Source organism: Telmatherina bonti (genome assembly GCF_933228915.1).
Source record: "Telmatherina bonti genome assembly, chromosome: 24".
NCBI lineage: Eukaryota > Metazoa > Chordata > Actinopteri > Atheriniformes > Telmatherinidae > Telmatherina > Telmatherina bonti.
Genome location: NC_136633.1, coordinates 15846878 through 15867256, shown reverse-complemented (window position 1 = coordinate 15867256; position 20379 = coordinate 15846878). Strand labels below are relative to the sequence as shown.

Genomic DNA, 20379 nt, shown 5'->3' with positions numbered 1-20379 from the left:
ATTGTTGAAACCCCTCCACCCCACAATCTGTGAGGAACTACTACTACTACTAATTGCCTGCTTTGGACAAAAGACAAGACGGATGTTTTAATGCAGTTATGTTTCTGAACTTCTTCTGGATTCTGCAACCTAATTTGGTTTCCACAAACTCAGGCTGCCATTTTACATGTTATTGGTTAATTAGCATCACTGCTCTGGCTTTAGTTTTCATTATCATTTGACATCTTTTTGTCACTTTATTGAGATTTGGCATCATTTTCTATTTTTTTTTTTTTTTATCTCTGTTTTTGCATAAATATCATGTACTTATGGCTGTTTCATATCCATCTGTTCTCGTTTTAGTTGGTTTAGTTGTGATTTTATTGGTCTCCATACTTGCTTAACATAATTTTGCCATTCTGCAGGTAAAGCTTTTGGGACCCTGGGTCCATGAACATTCAGTAATTTACAGTTGAAACAACAGACAGAACAAAGTGACCTCACTCTATCATAAAAAAGGAGGGGGGGGGATAAACTCCAAAAACATGCAGTTAATTGCCATCATAGTAGGTCCATAAGCTGCAACATTCCTGCAATAAGTCCGACTTTTATGAAGGTTGTAATCTTCACTTTTGGATTTATGATTCAACTTTATAGAAACTGTGGAGGCTTTCTTAAAAGCATCAAAGTGAGAGCTGTGTTGAATATTTAGTCTACCCAGTAACATTAATAGCTTAAGAAATCACGTCAGAAACATTGTCTCCAAACTGCCCAGAGAGAAATACTGAACCTCCTAAGCACAATCAGTTTAATTGCATTTATACAGCTGTAATTTGTGTGTTTATCCTGTGCAATTTCACGATGATATTCCAGTAGTTTTCCTTTTTTTCTTTCCAGTTTTGCTTTGGGACAGTTTTGCCAGCAAGACACCACTTGGAAAAGTAATGGTCAAGGCTGATGCAGTAAGCTGAGACAATTCATCCCATAAATCATCTTTTATCAGTCCCCTTCCTTTCTGATGTTTCACATTGGCTTTGAACGCTGAAATCCCACAATTCTCTCATCTAATTTAAGTTCACACAGTTTTCTGTGTCACTTAAACTAACGTTAATGTGTAAAATTTGTGGGATTGCCTTTTAAACATTCCCATGTCAAAAACCGCCTAATTTCAGAGGAATCGTATAACATGAATCTGTTAATCTGTTTATTTTCTTGTTTTCTTTATGTGGGGAGAAAGTGCACCGTGAACAACACTAATCATTAATCTTTCTGCTGAGGACCCATTGTCATTCCCAGGACCACAGTTTGGCAGCACACAGGTCTGACAGAGAGCTGCGTGACTGCAGCTTTTAAACAAGGAGGCCCACCATCCAAGAATCTGGTTGGCTCTGGCATTCAGCAAAACAACAGATTTCTTGTCATGCACACTGCAGCTGTAATGCTCCTGAATGAGCAAAGAACCTGAAATGTTTGGAGGAAGCAGTGGAAAGTCAAGTCCGGTCAGATGTCTGTGCAGGGCCAAGCAGCCATGTGCTGCATCCCAGCTTCTCTCATCTTATCTGTCCTCTCTGCTTTCCTTCGATTCTTTGGTCTGAATGAGGCATGAACTCATTCACCTGCACCCAGGCATATTAAATATGACAAAATAAACACATTTTAAGGATTAAAAAGTTGTGAGGAACACCAAATGGGAATCATGTTGGGATTAGGCAAGTCTCTTACAGCTCAAAATTCCTTCCTACAGCCCTACAGAGGGAATATTAACCGCTTGATCAAGGGCAGGACTCACCGATATGGAGTCCTTTTGATTTTTGCCCACCCGTGTAGGCCCCCGCCTCTCTTTACCGCTAGCACACGTGTTGTGGTAATGTTTTAGTGTCAGGCTAGATTGCTTATTTCCTCCCAAAACATAAAAGTTTGCGACATAAATTCATAGCATGCAGTCATTATGACTCACAGATTTTTCAGGGCTGAGTTTCAACCTCGCACCGGCCAAAAAACTAAAAGGTTCAGTGTTTCCTCGCAAGCTGTTTATTCCTGGGAAGATGAAGGATGTTCAGAAACAGTATTTAGATCATCAAGAGCCATAAAAAAAAAAAAAAAAGCAGAAAATACAACAAACACTTACCACATGGAGAACGACAATAAAAATGTGAAATGCATGGCTTAGTACGAGCATGTGAGAGTGAGGAAAATGGTGCCAGATGCCATATCACACCCATAAAGTAGAATTAATGATGTACAGTATGCTTCACCATTAACTCAGTTTTATGTGCCTTCGTTTTTGCTTCCATTTAAGCTCATTTTCCCCCTTCTTCCAGGGAGAAAGTAAATACACATTTAGATGCTGTTTTAACCCTGCTTCTCAGAAGAGGCAACTTTACAGGGTTATGCATAAAAAAAAAAAAAAAAAAAGCAATATGATGCTGATTAAGAGGAGTTATGAATCCAATCTGAACTTTTTTACTAAATGTATTTATTGCAAACTTATGTGCAGCTGCAGTGAGCTTTTGTTTACGTTAATTTGCCCAGTTTTTTTTCAGTTTGTGCCATGTGTCGACTCTGCCCCTTTAAGCATGGCAACATAGCAGCATCACTGTGATTTCACCTCTCACCTTTCCGCTGCAGAGACCAGAAGTAATTGCTAATTGTGTGTATCAAACTTACAGGAGTGACATTAAAACCAGGCTGTCTGAGGATGCAAGTGAGTAGAGTCACCAGTCATTTGTGTGTAAACCTGCTGCTGTTCACTGGTTCGGGGCGGGGCTGGTGGCGGCGGTGCTCAGCCACGTGGCTGCACCAGAAGGTGATCCAGGTCTTCAGCAAGCATGTGCACAGCATATGTACAGCACCAGTGGACGAAGACATATTTACACTTTGGAGCTGGCTAACATACCTTTCACACAGCAGAACCTGGACTCGGACTGAGCGTTGAGTGTCCAAAAAGAACACAGTGTGACCAAAAAATAGGAATAGAAAACAAGAAATCCTCTGGAACTTATTATCGTTCTTCAAAGGATTTACTTTTCAACAAGAACCAAAAGTTGAAATAAAAAAAAGAGCGGTATTGTTATTTGAATTGTAGTGATTTCAACTAGATTGTGCTGCTTTGACACGCAAAGACAAGTGTGTGCAGCTTTGTCTTCAAAGCGGCGTATTATTTCGTCAACCTAACAAAAATCACCTGTCAGACATGAGTAAATCCTCCCAGGAATTACTCACATCTGATAGTTGTTCCATGCAGGAATTACACACTTCTTCATCAAACTTGAAAGAGAACACAATAACACATGCAGATAGAGGGGAAAAAAAATACAACAGAGAGCAAGACCTTAATATAAAACTGCCATTAAGATCTCCATCATGAAGGCATCAGTGGCGTTACCAGGAAATGAAATGTGTCTGTTCTGCTCCAAAAGCCCAGACATATTTAACTAAACCTGTTCAAGTAAATTTGCAACAGGAACAACAACAAATGCTCAAGGACACGCAAAGTCTAGAGAAGCAAAATGTGAAGTTTTCAATAAAAGAGAGCACACAAGTAAACACGGCACTTTTATCTTCACGCATGTACATGGAACAATTACGTAAAAAAAAAATTTGGCATCAATTCATGATAGAAAACATGGACGAAGACATACATTAAGATGGAGTTGTGAAGCTGAATCGACACTGGAGGCTTCGCCATGGTCTTTACTGCCTCTGTCCATGGTGGTATGTATAGTTTCACAGCACAGTGACTACATGGACAATTCACACAGCTGTTATCATTCTTTATTAGCTTCAAAACTGATGTCTTACTTCGACAATTAGCTACAATTACATTTCTGATTGTGGGCTGATTTACTCTGAAAATGATAAAAAAAAGAGATTACTTTCAAAACTAACAAAATATAAGAACATCTCATGTTTATATATAATAAGTTGGAATCATTTTTTACATGACCTAACACCCAAATTGGGTGCAATATGTTTGAGGGGGTCTGTACCCCCAGCCTCGTGTGAAGCGCGTGATGCCTAAACTCCCTTTGCCCCCAGACAGCAGGGAGAGACTGTTTAGCTTTACAAGGGGGAGTTGGACATATTTTAGGCCCATTGCATTACTTCCTGACAAATCCTTGGACCATTTTATCCCCACCCAACTTTATACCCTCACTTCCAGATGGCCAAATCCGCTCCATTTCACTCCAGATGATTTAAGAACATGATACACATGAAGGTGCATGTCAACAGGAGAACATGGCATCTGCAACAGAAACAAGGCACATTCCTTTTCAGTTGTAGAAAAGTTCAGCGGGATGGGGTTTTTTTTCTGGGGGAGGAATTATGCAACCAGAGCTTTTATAGGCTTGTGTGCCACATGAATGAGTGCAACCATTTCCAAGCTCTTGGCTTAAAGCAACAAGCGTAATGGGACCAGACTGAGTGCAGACTGTGAAGAGAGAAAATAAAGACACACTCGCTCATTGCTCACTAAACTTTTTCCCAGCACCAACGCAGACTTTGCAAAACACACAAGAACACACACATAGTTGACAACTTTTCCATTTTTTTTTTTTTTGGTGCTTGTTTTGTGCCTTCCTCCATTATGCAGCTTTGTCTTGCAGGCTTGTGTGCAGTTTTACTCCGAACATGGCCTCCCACTGTGCCCTGACCCAGGCCAGCAGACCCTGAAGGAGCTCAGTGCTCTCTGAGCGCACACACCACGTCTTCTCCTGTTTCACAGTCTAAGTAAAACACACAAAAACACAACGTGAGAAGGCATCAAAACAAAAGTTATTGGTGACACTTCAGGCTGCAACAGACCTTTTATAGAATGACTAGAAAAAAGGAGCAGCAGCATTAATTTCCTTCAAATTCACTTGTTGTTTTTAAGTTAATCAAACGAGGATGCTGCCGTAACCTCAGACAACCTCCCTCTTTCTTTCTTAGGGAAATGGGAAAATGAGTGTGGGCTGGACCTGCATGTTTTGTCTGCAGCAGGCAAGGACAGCTGAGGAAATACTAACCTCATCATAAAGTTTAAAATCCACCCTGCACTGGTCTGACGGCCACACGAGAACTGAGCTCACGCAGCTTATCGGCAGAGTTTCCAAGACAGTGATGCTGCCGCTGTTCGCGTCTTTGTTTCCATTCGCCGTTGAGCTGCTTTTCCTCCACTGGTGATCCTCTTTCAGCAGGTACAGGGTCTCACGGGTTGCTAGAACTGTCAAAGGAGTCCAAATGTCCTCTGAAAGACAAATATAAAAACCATTTTAGCCCACTTTAAATTTCCTACTTCATCAATCCACATTTTACATCTATATAAGACTTTAGGGCCATTAAACAGTAAACTAGGTTGAATGAGACCCTGTTGGGTTAAATCTGCCAAAAACAAGCCGACTGGGTCCAGCAGTCTAAACGGTATGTTAAACATAGAAAGGGAAAGACAGACAGACACAAACCGATGCTCCAGATGTTCCAGACGGCTGGTTTGTTTATAAGGACCTTACACAAAAATATGACACTGTAATTACAACGTTTCCTTGAAAAACATGTCCTCTTGAAAACAAGTGTCAAGAAAAAATAACTTAATTTCGTTATACAGTTTCATTATACGACTGTGTGTTTCAGCAAACTAGGTCAGTATTGTGGTGATACTTACTACGTCACTTTTAAAACAGTTAGGACACTGCATGAATTATAAATTAAAAAATTTTGCAATGATATGCAAATATTACAAGTAGGGATGTTCACAGTTGGCTTTTTTTTTAACTGATATATAATAACTAATTTTGACAAACTCTTAATTTCCAAAACTGACATCAAACGATACCAATATTTTTGGAGCGAGCTGTGCCAAACAGACAAATATATTTGGAAAACTATGCATGATATCTCTTATATTTTCTCTTTTATAGTTAGAAGAGACGGAGCTGAAGAGTTTGATATAAAACATGTGCATATAGTGTAAAATTTTTGTAATTAAAAAAGTAAAAACTGATACTGACATTTTCTGATATTGCCTTTTAATGTCAATATTGGTCAATAATATTGGACATTTCTACTTACAAGCATATATTTTATTTCTATATTAGATGTTAAAACATCTTCTGTTAAAACACTTTATTGAAAATATCAGCTCATTTAGACCTTTATGGCAGCAACACATCTTAGAAAAGTTGAGACGTAGCAACAAAAGTAACTGGTACAACTTGCTCAGGAGGGGCACTCGTCCTCTGACCTTCCAATCAATTCTGCTTCCTCTGATTACATTCATAAGTGTCCTTAGGCAAGACACTGAACCCTGCGTTGAACCCCAAAGTATCTATTGGGGTATGAATGTGTGTGAATGGGTGATTGTGCCATGTTGTGTAAAGTGCCTTGAGTCAACATGACTGGAAAAGCTCTATTTAAGCCCATTTACAAATCCAAACCAACTGGAGGAGCATTTGACATCTAACTGGGTTAATCTGCAACAGGTCAGTAAGTGGCCAGCACATGAAAGGCATATTTCAGATATCAGAGCGTCTCATAATGATGGCCAGATGTTCACCAGTCTGTAAAACCTATAAAAGAACCGTGGAAATATTTTTCAAAAAAACTTCAAAATAACATTGCAAATATGTGTAGAAGCCATAGGATTGTATATGAAAGATGGATGGAGCCCCCGGCGGTTTAAAGTGAAGCCTATGCGGAAGTGCAAAAAACTGCAGTTCCCCCCATATTCACTAAGAGCTCCAAAACAAAGCGAATCACCATAGACTCCCAAGTTCAAAAGACCAACTTCACAGCAGAAATAAACATCTTTACAGCCTGGTTCATAAATCCATTTTTGGTTTAATAGGTCAGGTTTACCTTCATGACAACTGTTTCTAACTCCCCCATTTAAAAGTACTTTAATCTCGAAATTTGGCATATTTAGGGGGCGTGTCCTTTTGATTGACAGGTACCAGATCTCCTGCTTGAAGTAAGAAGAACGTAGAAAAAACACAGTTTTTAGCTGGTTAATAGCATGACTTTGATTTAGCCTGCTTACCTCCGTTAGCTTGTTAGCTCCTGTTAGCTCAGTTAGCTCTTAGCTACAGGCAGGTCAGAGTTTGCTCAATGTCAGTCATCCACCGCCACGTTCACAGCCCCCCCCATAGCTCTACCGCTTCAATTCAGCTCTTCGGAAACCGATAGGTGATGTAGCGGAGACTCTGTCAATCTTTTTACAGTCTATGGTAGAAGCCCGGCAATGGACTGGCAACCTGACTGGGTTGTGCTCTGCCTCTTGCACAATGATTGCTGGGATAGGCTCAAGCTTCCTGCGACCCTGAATTGGACTAAGCAGTTTGGAAAATGGATGGATGTGTAGAAGGAATGTTACATAATGGTAAAACATCACCTTTCCCAACTTCATGAGATAAAATTCAAAATGAGCTCATATTTTTTTATAAAATGTTAAAATGTCTGGTATGTTATTTGGGTTGGGGATAAAATGTGCTTAACAATATGAGTAAAATCTTTTTGTTTAGTTTTATTTACCTTTTACACAGCATCCCAATTTGCTCTGAATGGAGGTGGTAGTAAAGTGTGTGTTTTGTGCTTTTAAAGTGGTTCTTTGTTCAGATGATTTCCTCCTTTTTATCTTCCTTTTAACAGTCGTAGTTAATCAAGTGATGCGAATTCAAAGATTTAACTATTTTTTCCTTCTTCCTCTGGAGAACTGTAAAACATGATAAGCTGCACAATTTTAAACCTTCAAAAAATGTAAAAGTACTCGTCTTTTAGTAAAATAAGAAATATTCATTTCCTGCTTTGCTTTTTTTGAGCCCTCAAACTTGCCCAATAATTTAGGAAGCATTTCCCAATCAGATCGCATGCGTGTAAAAATGACAGTAGCTTCATAATGATTTTCTCTTTGCCTTCAAATTTTGATTAGTCCTCATTAAGCCGATACATCTTCATTTAAATCACTGAAAACTACAACTAATTTGACGTGGACATGCTTGACTGAGTTGACATGAAACTATCCCTTTGCTCCACATGGTTTAAAGTCATCTCAGGGAACTGTACTTATGTTGCAAGATCTACAACGTAATACAATGAAAGCCGTTAAGTCTCCAAATCACTCTGCAGCACGTTTGCGAGCCTATAGTTCACATTGAGTTTGAACTTTTAGATACTTTAACCTCTGATCCAATGCTGAAGGCAACATTTCTGGGTAAATGATGCTTTGCAAAGTGACTTTCATCTACGAACTAACATATGTCAGAAATAGTAACAAGTTGAGGGAAAAAGGCAGATCTGGACATGCTGAGATTGAGCCAGCTAAAATTCCATGGACAGGCACAGCTGTGTAGCCTGCAGCAACCTTGGCTTGAAGAGTGTCTACTGTAGCACAGTTAAGACGTGCATCCTGCAGCAGCAATACATTAGGTCCTAACCACACGCATGCAAATACACTCATCTGTCAAGCCACTGAGTCTAAACAGTGCATTTCTGCCTCATTTATTGGCAAAGGTTAACGTGGACTGCTGGCAGGCGCCTCAGATCAGCTGCAGCCCACAAACCTGATCCTGTTTTTTTTTTATATATATATACATATATATATATATAAAGCTTTTCCTGTCTTCTAATCTGCTTTCATCTTTCTGGAAAATAAAATCTTGTATCTCTTTTGTTTGTTATCTTTCCATTAAAGCACTTTATCCTGCCACTTACGTTCAGTAAATCGAGAGAAGCAGTAGTTATACTGAGGATTTTACCGGGCCCTTTTAGTTTACTTACTGTTGGCGACCATCACTGCTTACAATCTAGTTAGTTTGACCTTTTTCTTCAGTCTGAGAATGACTTGATTTGAATGCAGTGAGCTCTGGAGGAATACCTCATTTTTAAGAGATTTCTGTGTCATTTGGTTTAATAATGACAAGGAGGAAAAGAGCAAAGGTTTGTGCATCTGAATAACTTGTACACCTACTCTGGTAAGGTTTTTTAGTTTTATTTTCGGTTTCTTTTCCTCATGTTTTCAACTAAATCCATCCTTTTTTTTCCCCCTCAAAATTATTCTTCTGTCTTGCATGCAACTCTCTTTGAAGGTCAATTCAAAGATTTCAAATGATGGTTTTATAATTTGAGGTGTGAAGTGTGCGCAGGAGTCCATCCTTGTTTCTATAAGCTTCTTTTCAAATGCTACCTGTGCCACTTGGTGCATTTCCATTACAGCTAGAATTTGGAAAAACTAAATATCACAATAAAAAAATTCAGAGTTTTAGAAGAGAAATTGTTTAAATGTAATATCCCTGCAAACCCCAAATTGTGCCTATTGAGTCACTTAGGTGAAAATAACATAGGGTTTAATTTAGCAAAACCAATCCTCAGCAGCCTGTGCATTGCAAAGAAAACTATCCTTGTGAACTGGAAAAGCAAACTGAATCTGTGTATCCAGCAGTTTAGAAATCTGTTATTAGATTACATCAGCATGGAAATGATGTCTGCCTCCTCAAAGGATCAGTCAGTTGAATTTCACTCTCTCTGGTCTCCTGTGATCAACTCCATCACTTAGTGTAGGGGGGAGAGTGTGACCTCATCCTGCTCGGGGCTAGGGAGTGGCTGGGTGGCTCAGGTGGCTATGGGTCTGGGGTGGACCCCTGGACGGGGATCTTGGCTGCTTCATTACTGGGGGGGCTAGGTTTCCAGACCTGGCGGGAGGCCTTGGGTTGATCAATGGTTGGAGTTGCCTTTTGGCGGTGGGGCGAGGTCGCTGGCGGGGGCTGGATCGGCGGGTATTGGCTCCGTGACGGGTGGCCGTGCCGCTGTGGGGTGGGCGGGGTGTGGGTCCTGGGCTCCGGTGCCCGGGGCTGTCCCCTGCTTCTCGGGGATCGGGGGTCGGCCCTGCCGTGGGGGGGTTGGGCTGACCTGGACCTGCCGCTGCAGCGGGGGCGGGTCCGTGCCCTGGTGCCCGGCAGAGGGACCCGGGCCCAAGATAGTTGAGGATGGGGGGGTGCCTGTGTATATATGGGGTGTGTATGGAGGAGTGTAGTGGTACATGAATGTATGGGGGGTAGGGGTGCGTGTATGTGGGAGTGTGTTGAGGCATGTATGTGTGGGGGTGTATGTATGAGGGAGTGCGGTGGTGTATATGCGGGGTGTGTATAGAGGATTGTAGCGGTACATGAAGGTATAGGGGGTGAGGGGTGTGTGTATGCGGGAGTGTGTGAGGGGTGTTGGGGTGGAGGTTTAGGGGACTGTGATAGTACATGAGTGTGTGGGGTGTAGGAAGTGTGTGGTGGTTTATATGTGGGGGGTTTATGGGGAGTGTAGTGGAGCATGAGTTTGTGGGGGGTAGGGTTGTGTGTAAGGGGGAGTGTGTTAGGGCATGTAGGTGTGGGGGTGGAGGTTTTGGGGCGTGTGATAGTACATGATTGTGTGGGGGGTTGGGGTTGTGAATGAGGGAGTGGGTGTGTGTGTGTGTGTGTGTGTGTATGGGAAGGGGTAAGGGCTTGTGTGTGGATAATCTGGTGTTAAATGCATGGGAGATAGGGGTGTGTATATAGAGGAGTATTGAGATGCATGTGTATGGGGGGTAGTGGCCCGTGTGTAGGGGGGAGTGGGGGGGGTGCATGTGTATGTAGGTCTATAGGGGGGTGAAGGGTCATGATTATGAAGGGGGTAGGACTTCAGTGAGAGAAGTGGGGAGTTGTAGTGGTTTGTTCTAGGGTAGGTAGAATGAGAAGGGGTGTTTTGTGATGGGCAGGGAGGTGAGTGGGATGTAGGGTTTTGGAGGTGGACTAATCTTTTGGCCGTGTATCTGTTAGAATGGGTGTGTATGTGTATAGATGTATGTGTGGGTCTGTAGGTGTGTGTGTATACCAGGCTGATGGTGAGGGGGTGTGAATGTGTTGGTGTGTAAAGGAGAAGGGAATGCAACGTGTCTCTGGGTGGGGGCGTCTCCTAGGGGTGTGGGGGCGGTGGGCCCTTGGTCTGTCTCTCCTTCTCCCGCCCCTCCTCTTCTTTGCCCCCCCCCCCCACTTTTGCATGTGGTTCGTTGGTGCCTTCTGGGGCCGGTGGCGGCTCCTTTATTGGGGTTGCTGAGGGCCCTGGTTGTTGGGGCAGCTGCCCTTGGCCTGTCCTTCGGGGGCCCCGGGAATGGGGGACGTGCCTCGTGCCGCAGGTGGCTCATCTTCTTGAGGGAGGCGCGCTTCCCTCAGGACCTAAATCCCCGGACTCCCCTCCTTCCACCACACACAGGCAGGGCGTTGGGAGGTGGACACGTTGATCTGGATGGTGAGAGAGGCCATCAAGGTGGTTTCGATCGCTGCACCCAGCATCGGTTCACCTCCCAGTTTTAATTACACTTAGTCAACATAACACAAAAAACACACACTGACAACACATGGACATATTTTGGGGGACGGGCCATGCAGTGTGCGGTGGGCGGGGCTGCTTTGGTGGTCCCGCTCCCAACATGATGTGGTTACTTCTTCCCAATTTTAATTGCAAACAACACACACTTCACAATCATTCATAAGCTGGGAGGGAGGGGGTGACAATGGGGTCCTGCCACGCCCCTATTTCTGGGGCTGTGCCGGAGGAGTTTGGGCGGGGGAGTGGTGCTGTTCAGGGGGCCTGGGTCTGGGCTGGCCTGGCAGGGGTGGGACTGCTGCTGGCCCTGGGTGGTGCTGGATCGGCTGCATGTGTGGAGTGGTGGGGGGGCATTGACAGGGGTGGGGGGTAGTTGTGGGGCCCTGATCGGGGCCCTCCTATCCCCTGCTCCCCCGGGGGTATCTCACAGGGGACACGTTGGGAAAGAAAGGTGAGGGCGTGCATGAGCCAATGGATGAAGTGGTGACTGAATGTTAGGGTAGAGGGGGGGTGGGGGGATCAGGGTGAAAGAATTTAGGAAAGTGGGTGGCCGCTGGGATAGGAGGAAGGGGGGGTGTATGCAGATGGGTGGGGGTGCGTATGTGGGGTTATGTTGGTGGTACAGGGAAGTGATGGGGTGGGTGTACAATGAGGACTGTGAATGTGGATAGAGGGGTGTAGGGAGGTGTGTGTGTGTGTGTGTAGAGTGGGGTATGCGTGTATGGAAGAATGGGTGATTATAGAGGGAGCAGGGATGTGTGTGTGAGGGGGTGTGTGTGTATAAAGAACGGGGGTAGGAGAGTGTGAGTTTGAGCGTGTGTAAGAGAATGGGTGTATAGGGTGTGTTTAAGGAGGAAGTGTGGATGCGTGTGGGTGTGGGTGGGTGCATGTGTGTGTGTGTGTGTGTGTGCGTGTGTGTGTGTGTGCACATGTGTGTGCGTATGTGTGTGTGTTTGTGTGCGTGGGTGCGTGGAGGATCTTGGTGCTCGGGGAGCGCTGCTGGTGCGCTGGGGTGCGGCCTGGCTGCCGCTCGGTGGCGGTCTGGGGATCCCGGCCCTCCGTCGGTGTGGGCTGGGCCCTCTGCCTGCGGGGGTGGGGGGTTGCTTCTGGGCTCTTGGGGCCGTGGGGCCTGCGCTTTGTCTGCCCTGGGTGGCCGGTGCCCGGCGGGGCCGGTCCTCGCTGGTCCGGGCCTGCTGGGGCCTGTTCCCCCTGACTGCGGGGGACTCTGGCTGGGACCCCCCTCTGCCTCCTCCTGGGTCGGTGCATGGCTGGCTCCGGGGTGGGGCGGTTGGGGTCTGCGCCTGGGGATGGCTGCCGATGGCCCTGGTCTCGGGGGTACTCCTGGCGTGCCTCTTGCCTTTGTGTGGGAAGGGTCACACTGGCATGATCACCTTTTCCGGAACACGTTCCACTCTGCATGTTCTGCATGTGACACAGTCACCGAGTCGTCACGCAGTTTTATTCACTAACAGCAGCTAGTTTTCTCATTTCTGTTTGTTTCTCATTTATATTTAACTTTTCAGATTCATAGTTTAGTTACTATGATCTAAAGTTGGCTTGTATGTGTATGTATATGTGTTAATACTGGCAAGTGCGTATATGTTTGTACGTATGTATGTGTGTGTATGTGTGTGCATAGAGGTGTGTGTGTAAATGTATGTATGTGCATATGTATATGTGTACATATGTATATATTTGTGTATATATATATATTATGTGTGTATACGTGTGTGTATATGTATGTGTATGTATGCGTGTGTATATGTGTGTATATGTATGTGTGTGCCTGTATGTGTGTATGTATACATCTGTAGGTTGTTTTCTTTCTTTTTGTTTTTGGGTTATTTTTTAGTTGTTGTTTTTTTCTCTCCCTTTTCTCTCCCTTTATCTCTTTCCCTTTTCTTATGAGGTGTTTCTTCTCCTTTCTCTTTCTGTCTTTTGTCTGTCCTCTCTGGTCCAGCAGTACAAACTCTACAATTCAAACAACAATACAAAATAAACATAGAAATAAAATAAAAAAATCAGAAAGTCAAGGGGATCATTATATCTATAAAGCTTCCCTTGGCAGAGAAAATTTGCTCAGCAGAACACAGCATCCAGACCATCATTCTGCTTGCCTAAATGCTGGACAAGACAAAAAAAAAAAAAAAAAAGAAGAGAAATTGTGAAAGAAAAGCTTTGAAAAGTTGTAGCTAGTTCTCTGCAGCAAGTAGAAAACCCCAAATTAACGCTACGTGGCTACCTTGCGGTTCTGTGAAATCTTGCAAGGAACGAGATTTTACGAGATTTGAGACTAATGCATTAAACACTGTTCAATGGAAACACTCGCAAATCGCAATTGTTGTTTGTCAAAATTTACAAATTTCGCTTTTATTTTGTGAAAAAATGTAGCGGAAACGCAGCTACTGGCTGCAACACAAACCCCAATGTATGACCATGGCTACTAACTGCAGAGGTGCTCTTTATGAAATCATTCAATATTTCTTCCATTGTTTCTTTGCCAATTGCAGCCAATGACAAAAACTGAATTAATCAGCCCATAAAACAAACTTCATAAATGCATCCACTTTGTTTGGCTGTTTGTTTGCAGACTTCTACTGCATGGCAATTGCAGTGAAGATGAAGAAAGCTTTCCTCTTTAGTTCAACAACCAGCACAGAGTCAATCCTAAAGAGGGTCTTGTGTATTCAGTGGTCTTGGTTAGCTTTTTTAGTAATCCTACAAGCAGTCATCGTCATCCAGTGCTCAACTTCATCACCATTGTTTCTGGTTACTGTCAGGTCTTAATCATATTAAAAACACATCCCTTTACTTTTTCCATCAAGAATCCCTAAAGCTGTTTTCTCATGTAGTTAGCATGACTGGTAATTAACTCAGTTGACAGTCATGTCTTCTTTATCCTCCTCCTGCCATTTAGGCATCATTTATTTTTAGTTAAAAGGCCCGGGGAGTTTCTTAGAAGAGCTCATTGTTGGGAAAAGGATTGAGTAGTTCTATAAAAATTTGAAATGTGCAAATCCTGGTCTTTCCCAATGACCAAGGTGACTGTGCTTTTAACTTTTCCAGGTGAATTAAGTCGGTAAAATGTACCAGAGGGCTCATATTTCTTGGCGTACCTTACTTTTCCTTGACATTTTTTTATTTATTTATTTTTTTTTACAAATATTGAAAAAAAAAAATAAAACATTTAAAAAATTTTTAAAAATGAAAAAAAAACCCCCATCTGCTCTTGAACTTCATGTTTGTATGACTTCGTGTTTGTATTTGCCTCAAGTCAAACTTTGCATGCCAATGGTCATGACAAGTCTAGTCTTGAAATCTTGTCCGTCTGAATGCAAATGAAGATGTTGTAAATGAGGCTTGTGGAGAAAAAAACACAACAAAACAAAACAAAAACAACATGCAGATTCCTTTTCTGATTACTTTCTCACAGAAAGTTACTTTTCGAGTATTGCATATGTTTAAAGGACAAACAGATTTGTCACCTTGCAGGACGAAAGCCAGAATGTAGAAGAACTGCAGCTGTCCATCCTCCACATCTGCCTGGATGTCTTCACACACTAGCGGCCTGACAAAAAGAAGTCGATCATTAGTGTGTCTCTTACTGCACCTAAACTAGGCGCTGATTGGTGAAATCTATAGATTTGCCATCAGGACACGATAAGAGAGTTTGTGTTGGGAGGTGCTGCTGTTACACTTTGTAGCACAAGGGATAAAGGGATATTGCAAACACTGGAACACATGTTCAGCGCTTGTGGTCAGCTGCTTCAGAACTCATGCAGTGGTATCTTTGATTTGTTTATTTTAATTATTGTGCTCAGCAGCATAAGCCCCAACATGAAACCGGCAATATTGTGTGTTTGTGCATGCATATACTAATCGACACTTCAGGATAGAGGCTGGTCTTGGCATGAAGCATGACTGTCTGAAAGCATTTTTCCTGCTGGTTAAATGAAAAGTGGCACTAATTTCAATTCTTCCAAAGGGATAAAATACGCTTTCTGCAAAACAGAGATTTCTGCACATTTCATTTTTTTTCTCTGAAAGGACCAACAATAAGCTTCTATAATCTGCATTAGAAAGGAAACATACAATCAAAAGGTGTTAAAAAGAAAAAGAAAAAAAAAAAGAAAAAAACTACTGTTTGTGATAACATGCTACACAAGGGGACACACATGCTTCACAATTTGCACAACAACACATGTTCCCAATTAAGATGTGGTTTACCAGCTAATTTAGTGAGGGTGTTTTACAAAATGAAGTCTAAAAAAAGCTGATTGTAATCAACTAAAGATGTGCAAGAAATGTGCAGTGTTAGAGCTTCTACGGCCGTAACTCCTTTTCACCTACACCGCCCAACCACATACAAATGTGCACAACGCTGTTTAGACCACATCTTTCAGCATCTACACAAATAAAAATCAAAGAGCTTTGCTGTGTTCTCGCCGCATCCCTTTGCTTCCTGCTTCGGCAGAGCAGGCGTACAGAGGCGGCGATGTGCGTACCAGAGATGGTGCTGCGGGGAGAGTCTGCTGGTCGAGATGGACTGCAGTTTGCTTTCCGATTTGTGGGCCATCTCACGAACAATTCCTGCAGAAATGACAAGAAAATGGCACGAGTTGATTTCTGTAACGTGCACTTGAGTCACTCACCGAGAAGTGCTGAGCTCAAGGAAACTGGAGTTTCTCAGACTTTAGGATTTTCTACCAGTTCAAACGACTTTCATGATGGTATTAAATGAGTTCATTAAAGGCACACTATGCAGCTTCATAAAAAAAAACAAAAAAAAAACAAAAAAAAACAAAACAAATGACTCACAGCAAAGTAATCCCTCGCAGTCATGATTTAATACCCAGTAAAAGTGTATAATACTTTAAGAGGCATTTCCCTGCGGTTTTCGTGTTGTATTTGATGGATTCTTAGTTTTCAATCTCCGAATGAGGGAAAAAAAAAAAAAGTGTATGAAGCTGAATTTTTAGTTTGTACTTCGGATAAGATTTCTCACAATACAGCAAAGCAGTAAGCAAAAGGGGCTTGTTTCTCTGGCCAAAATGTACTTTCTTTTATTTATGTGTGTTTATCATGGAGCCCTTCCTCATTTTGCATTTGTCTGAAGCATCATTTGTGCATGTTGTCAGAGATTAATGTCACATTATTGCAAATTGCAATATGTATGTAACCGCTAGGAGCAGTGCAGCGACCAACTTGATCATCGGAAGGTCACGGGGTTCACAGGGGTAAAAATGATGGGAAGTTTTGTAGAGAAGACTCAGTGTTCCTTACATGTTAGGTACGATATGGCTGCTCTGGTTTTGTCCCGTCCATGATCTCCACATTAACCAAATACAAATCTTATCAATGACTGCCATGTTTATTATTTTGTTTAACCAAATTAAGCGACTCTACCAGGTCTGAGTTCTCTAATCTGCTGCCTCTTTGAATCTTACAGGAACAAATTTAGTAGACAAGAAACCATGTGACTAATGATGCTTGGAGCGAGGTTGGTTGCCTACATGAACACATGAGGTTGAAGAGCATGAATATTCTCAGTTTTAATGTCAATCTTGGGGTTACAAACAGAATGCTCTTATCAGATATGACAAAACTATCCAGCAATAGACTGAGTTTAAAAGGTGGTTCATACAAACAATAACTGTGAATTTAATAATTTATTTATTAATTTGCACCTTATACCTCTCAACTAACTGGTTATTTAACACTTGGATCGAGTGTTTCCCAGCATCACAAATGACAGAATAGATTTATTCTATAAGCTCTATGTCACTTTAAACACAATATTTTTCAGTTGTGGAAATGTGTCTGGGTATTACGAGTCTTTTTAAATTGAGCACAAAAATGTTTTTCTCATTACAAATACAGATTTACACACTCTCATGTTCCAGATTATATTTAGGGTTGTCAGAATACACTATTCTACTATTTAATTCAAATAAGTAAAATATTTATAAGGCAAGTAAATAGTTTTAAGGTCCAGCTGTTGGCACATGTTTTACATTATGATACTGAGTCAAAAGAATCTAATAAAAATAAATAACAGCAAATCAATGCAACTGATTCTGCCTTTTTCCCTTAAAATATTGGATGAATGATATAACTGTTGCTCTGTATTTATTAATTATGCTTAGAAATGCAGTTTCTTTGCTGAGATCTGTGCATGTTTGGGATACTTCCTATAGTATACGTGCAATTCAAAGACATTTGCAACATTTTCCTCCAAAGTTATTCTGCTGCAAATGTCTGTAGTCAGTATTTTCATTTGGAAAAGCTGATTTGTAGTAAATGTTGCCTTGCTTTCAACATAACAAACCTCCTTCTGGCCCTCAGTTTCCTTTTCCATACTGTGTAGAAACACCGCAATGAACCACAGCCCTAAAACAAACCTGTAGGAAAGTAAACTGTGGACTTTTGGTTCAATAAATAACCAAATATTCAAAAATGATTCCAAAACCAAATATGCAAGCAAGCAGCACAACCAAAGATTCATTATATGACCACAGGAAATGAATAAAAATTTCCAAGATTCCTTTGGACAAAGCACTGTAATTTACAGCCTGCGTCTGAGTGAAAGTGCTGGGAAAGTGTGTCTTTGCTGCTGTTCAAACAGAGGACGTCAAACACATTCCTCTACTCACGCTCATGAGACATTTAGGATGAAGGTAAAGATTTTCAGGCTGTTACGTTGATTAGGAAAGCAAATACACACGTGAGGAATGACTCAAAGGAAAAAAATCACCAACGTACGAAAGCAAAACAGACGAACAGGGAGAGTAAAAGTATACTAGAAATGTCACACCCAAACATTGATGGAAGGAGGTCCACACACAAAGGGCTAATTCAATATGCTATTGTATCTAAAACAACAAAGACAACTCTGGTTGCAGGTGTAAGATTTCAGCTCCATTGAACCAGTGGGTGAGAAAATGTGGGGAACACAATCCGCTGGGTCACGCTAACAGTCATGAAATGTGGCGTGTCATCAAGAGCGACAACAATATGGGCAGGGAAGATATCTGCATGGTTTGAAAAGATGAGATTCAACCACACAAAAAAAAATTACATAAAGGGACACCATGAAAGGTCAGAATGAGGATTATAGTTGCTTAATCGTGGGGTAAAATACGGCAATGACAAATTAATTTCAACCTTAAAACCTGTTTACTGTTTTAAATCTCTGTATTTTCAGTGGTTCCTTATTTATCCTTTTCACAGAGAAGCTGCTTTTTGGTAACAGGCAGCATATGATGCTCTTATTTATGTTCTAACTTGTTTTATTTCTTCATACGTACATGTTTGCACTTGGTTGCTTGGTTTGAAGCACTTTAAACAACTTGCTGTAAAAATAAAGTTTGACTTGTTGTGAAGAAGAGGGTGTGAGTAGTGAAGAAACCACAAAAAAGCAGGAATATTCCTGTACTTCTAGAGGTGTGTCGAAAGGTGTGTAAACAGGCAAAGGGTCATATTGTGAAATTGTATTCTACAAAGAGTTACTGCACTTGTCAAACTTTTCCCTCCATGAAAAAGTCAATTTTCTTCATGGTAAAATTATTTTTTTTATTTTACTTTGGGCACCCCGAGTTAAGCTCATCCACAGATACATTTTAAACGTCTCTCATGTATGTAAAAACTGTTCTTTCTGATTAAATGTTATATTCAAGAAAACGAAATTTCAAATACAAACTTCACTAAGCTTCTATGAACAAACAAAACAAAAGCCTGTGCTCAGTTAAGATCAGCTCAAATCTTAAAATAAGGTCTCTAATTTTGGAAATTACAGATGGAACTGCACTGTGTGGCACCAGCTCCGCTCACTTTGCTTTGGTTTTTCATTTTTTGGAACAAATACTGTCTTTTACTTTTAGTTTGGGTACTTATTGAGCTGAGGTTCCAGATGAGTTGAGTTGTTACACTGTAGACCGTTCATTGGTGTTCCCACCTGTAGTTGTAAGCAGCTCTCTGCAGATAGATACACACACCAACACACTCCCCTGTTCCATGAAGTCTAATGTAGTACATAAATTACAGATATCTGAGTGCTGGGTTTGGATACCTCTAAACTATTTACATATTTACACTTTTTCCTCCAGGTGTTTTTGGTATTACACAGTTACGCTGCATTTCTCTACTATCCTCAACAAAAAAAACTCCAACCCTGCTTGTTTTTGGTGTTACCGTGTCTCAAAAATGTCCTCTTAGCTATTATTTTAGTTCTATTAGACTGACATATAAACTTCTTGATTATATATTAATAATTTGACATTATCACCAATTTGAACTATCTAATCAGTAGAAAGTATGGCACAAAGTGATTTAATCATTACTTTTTGGTCAAAACAGAAGTCTCTTAGCAACATAGAAGTGATAGTGATCTTTTTTTATTTTTAAATAAAGATGTGATAAGAAATTGTATTATCATGAAACACTCATTGTGGATAATCTCATAAACAAACACAACAGTGTCTGGATGGATTGTAAACTACTGATGGGATACAAATGGATGGAAAAATTTCATACAGGATGCAGAAAGTTAAGAAATTTATCCTATTTTCGCTTCAGGGTTACCATTCCCGAGAAAATACTGACAATATAAACGATAGTTTTCAAGTGCGATCTAATGGAGTTTGAGGGGTTAATGGCTGCATAACTTCAAAAGAAGAAAAATAAGATACTTTAAAGCTTTCTGATTTTGAATGATGAGATACAGTTTACTGAAGGTGTGATTGCTTAACTTAATCATACCTTGTTAATCTTTAAAGAAAAACTATATTGTCGCAGAAAATAGGAACAAATATGACTTATCAGTCTCTCTAAACACTTTTGATTGCAGCAGAGCTGAAGAAGCCTCTGACTGAAGATGCTATTGTACAATAATTGTGTTGGGGGTGTACAATATTGTCCAATATGGTGTCCAGTTTGTCCAGCATTCTTCTTTCTACAGTCAGCTGTGGGGGTTCCAGAGCAGTCTGCAGAGCTGGCTCTTTATTTATTTAGTCTATTTGGTTCACTGGATCAAATGCTGATAACAGAACTGCAATATGTTGAGCAATGTATCAA

General features: G+C 41.4%; 1 protein-coding gene across 2 annotated transcripts in view; it reads right to left on the bottom strand.

Moving 5' to 3' along the window:
* Positions 1 to 3587: 3587 nt before the first annotated feature.
* Positions 3588 to 20379, bottom strand: part of stk11ip (serine/threonine kinase 11 interacting protein) — a 39122-nt gene continuing 22330 nt past the window's right edge. For both annotated transcript variants that reach the window (XM_079263995.1, XM_079263996.1), the window contains 4 exons: positions 15813 to 15897; positions 14793 to 14875; positions 4989 to 5209; positions 3588 to 4706 (listed from right to left, as the gene is read on the bottom strand). In XM_079263995.1, the coding sequence (XP_079120121.1) occupies positions 4566 to 4706; positions 4989 to 5209; positions 14793 to 14875; positions 15813 to 15897 (530 nt within the window). In that variant the 3' untranslated portion in view covers positions 3588 to 4565. The remainder of the gene's footprint in view (positions 4707 to 4988; positions 5210 to 14792; positions 14876 to 15812; positions 15898 to 20379) is intronic.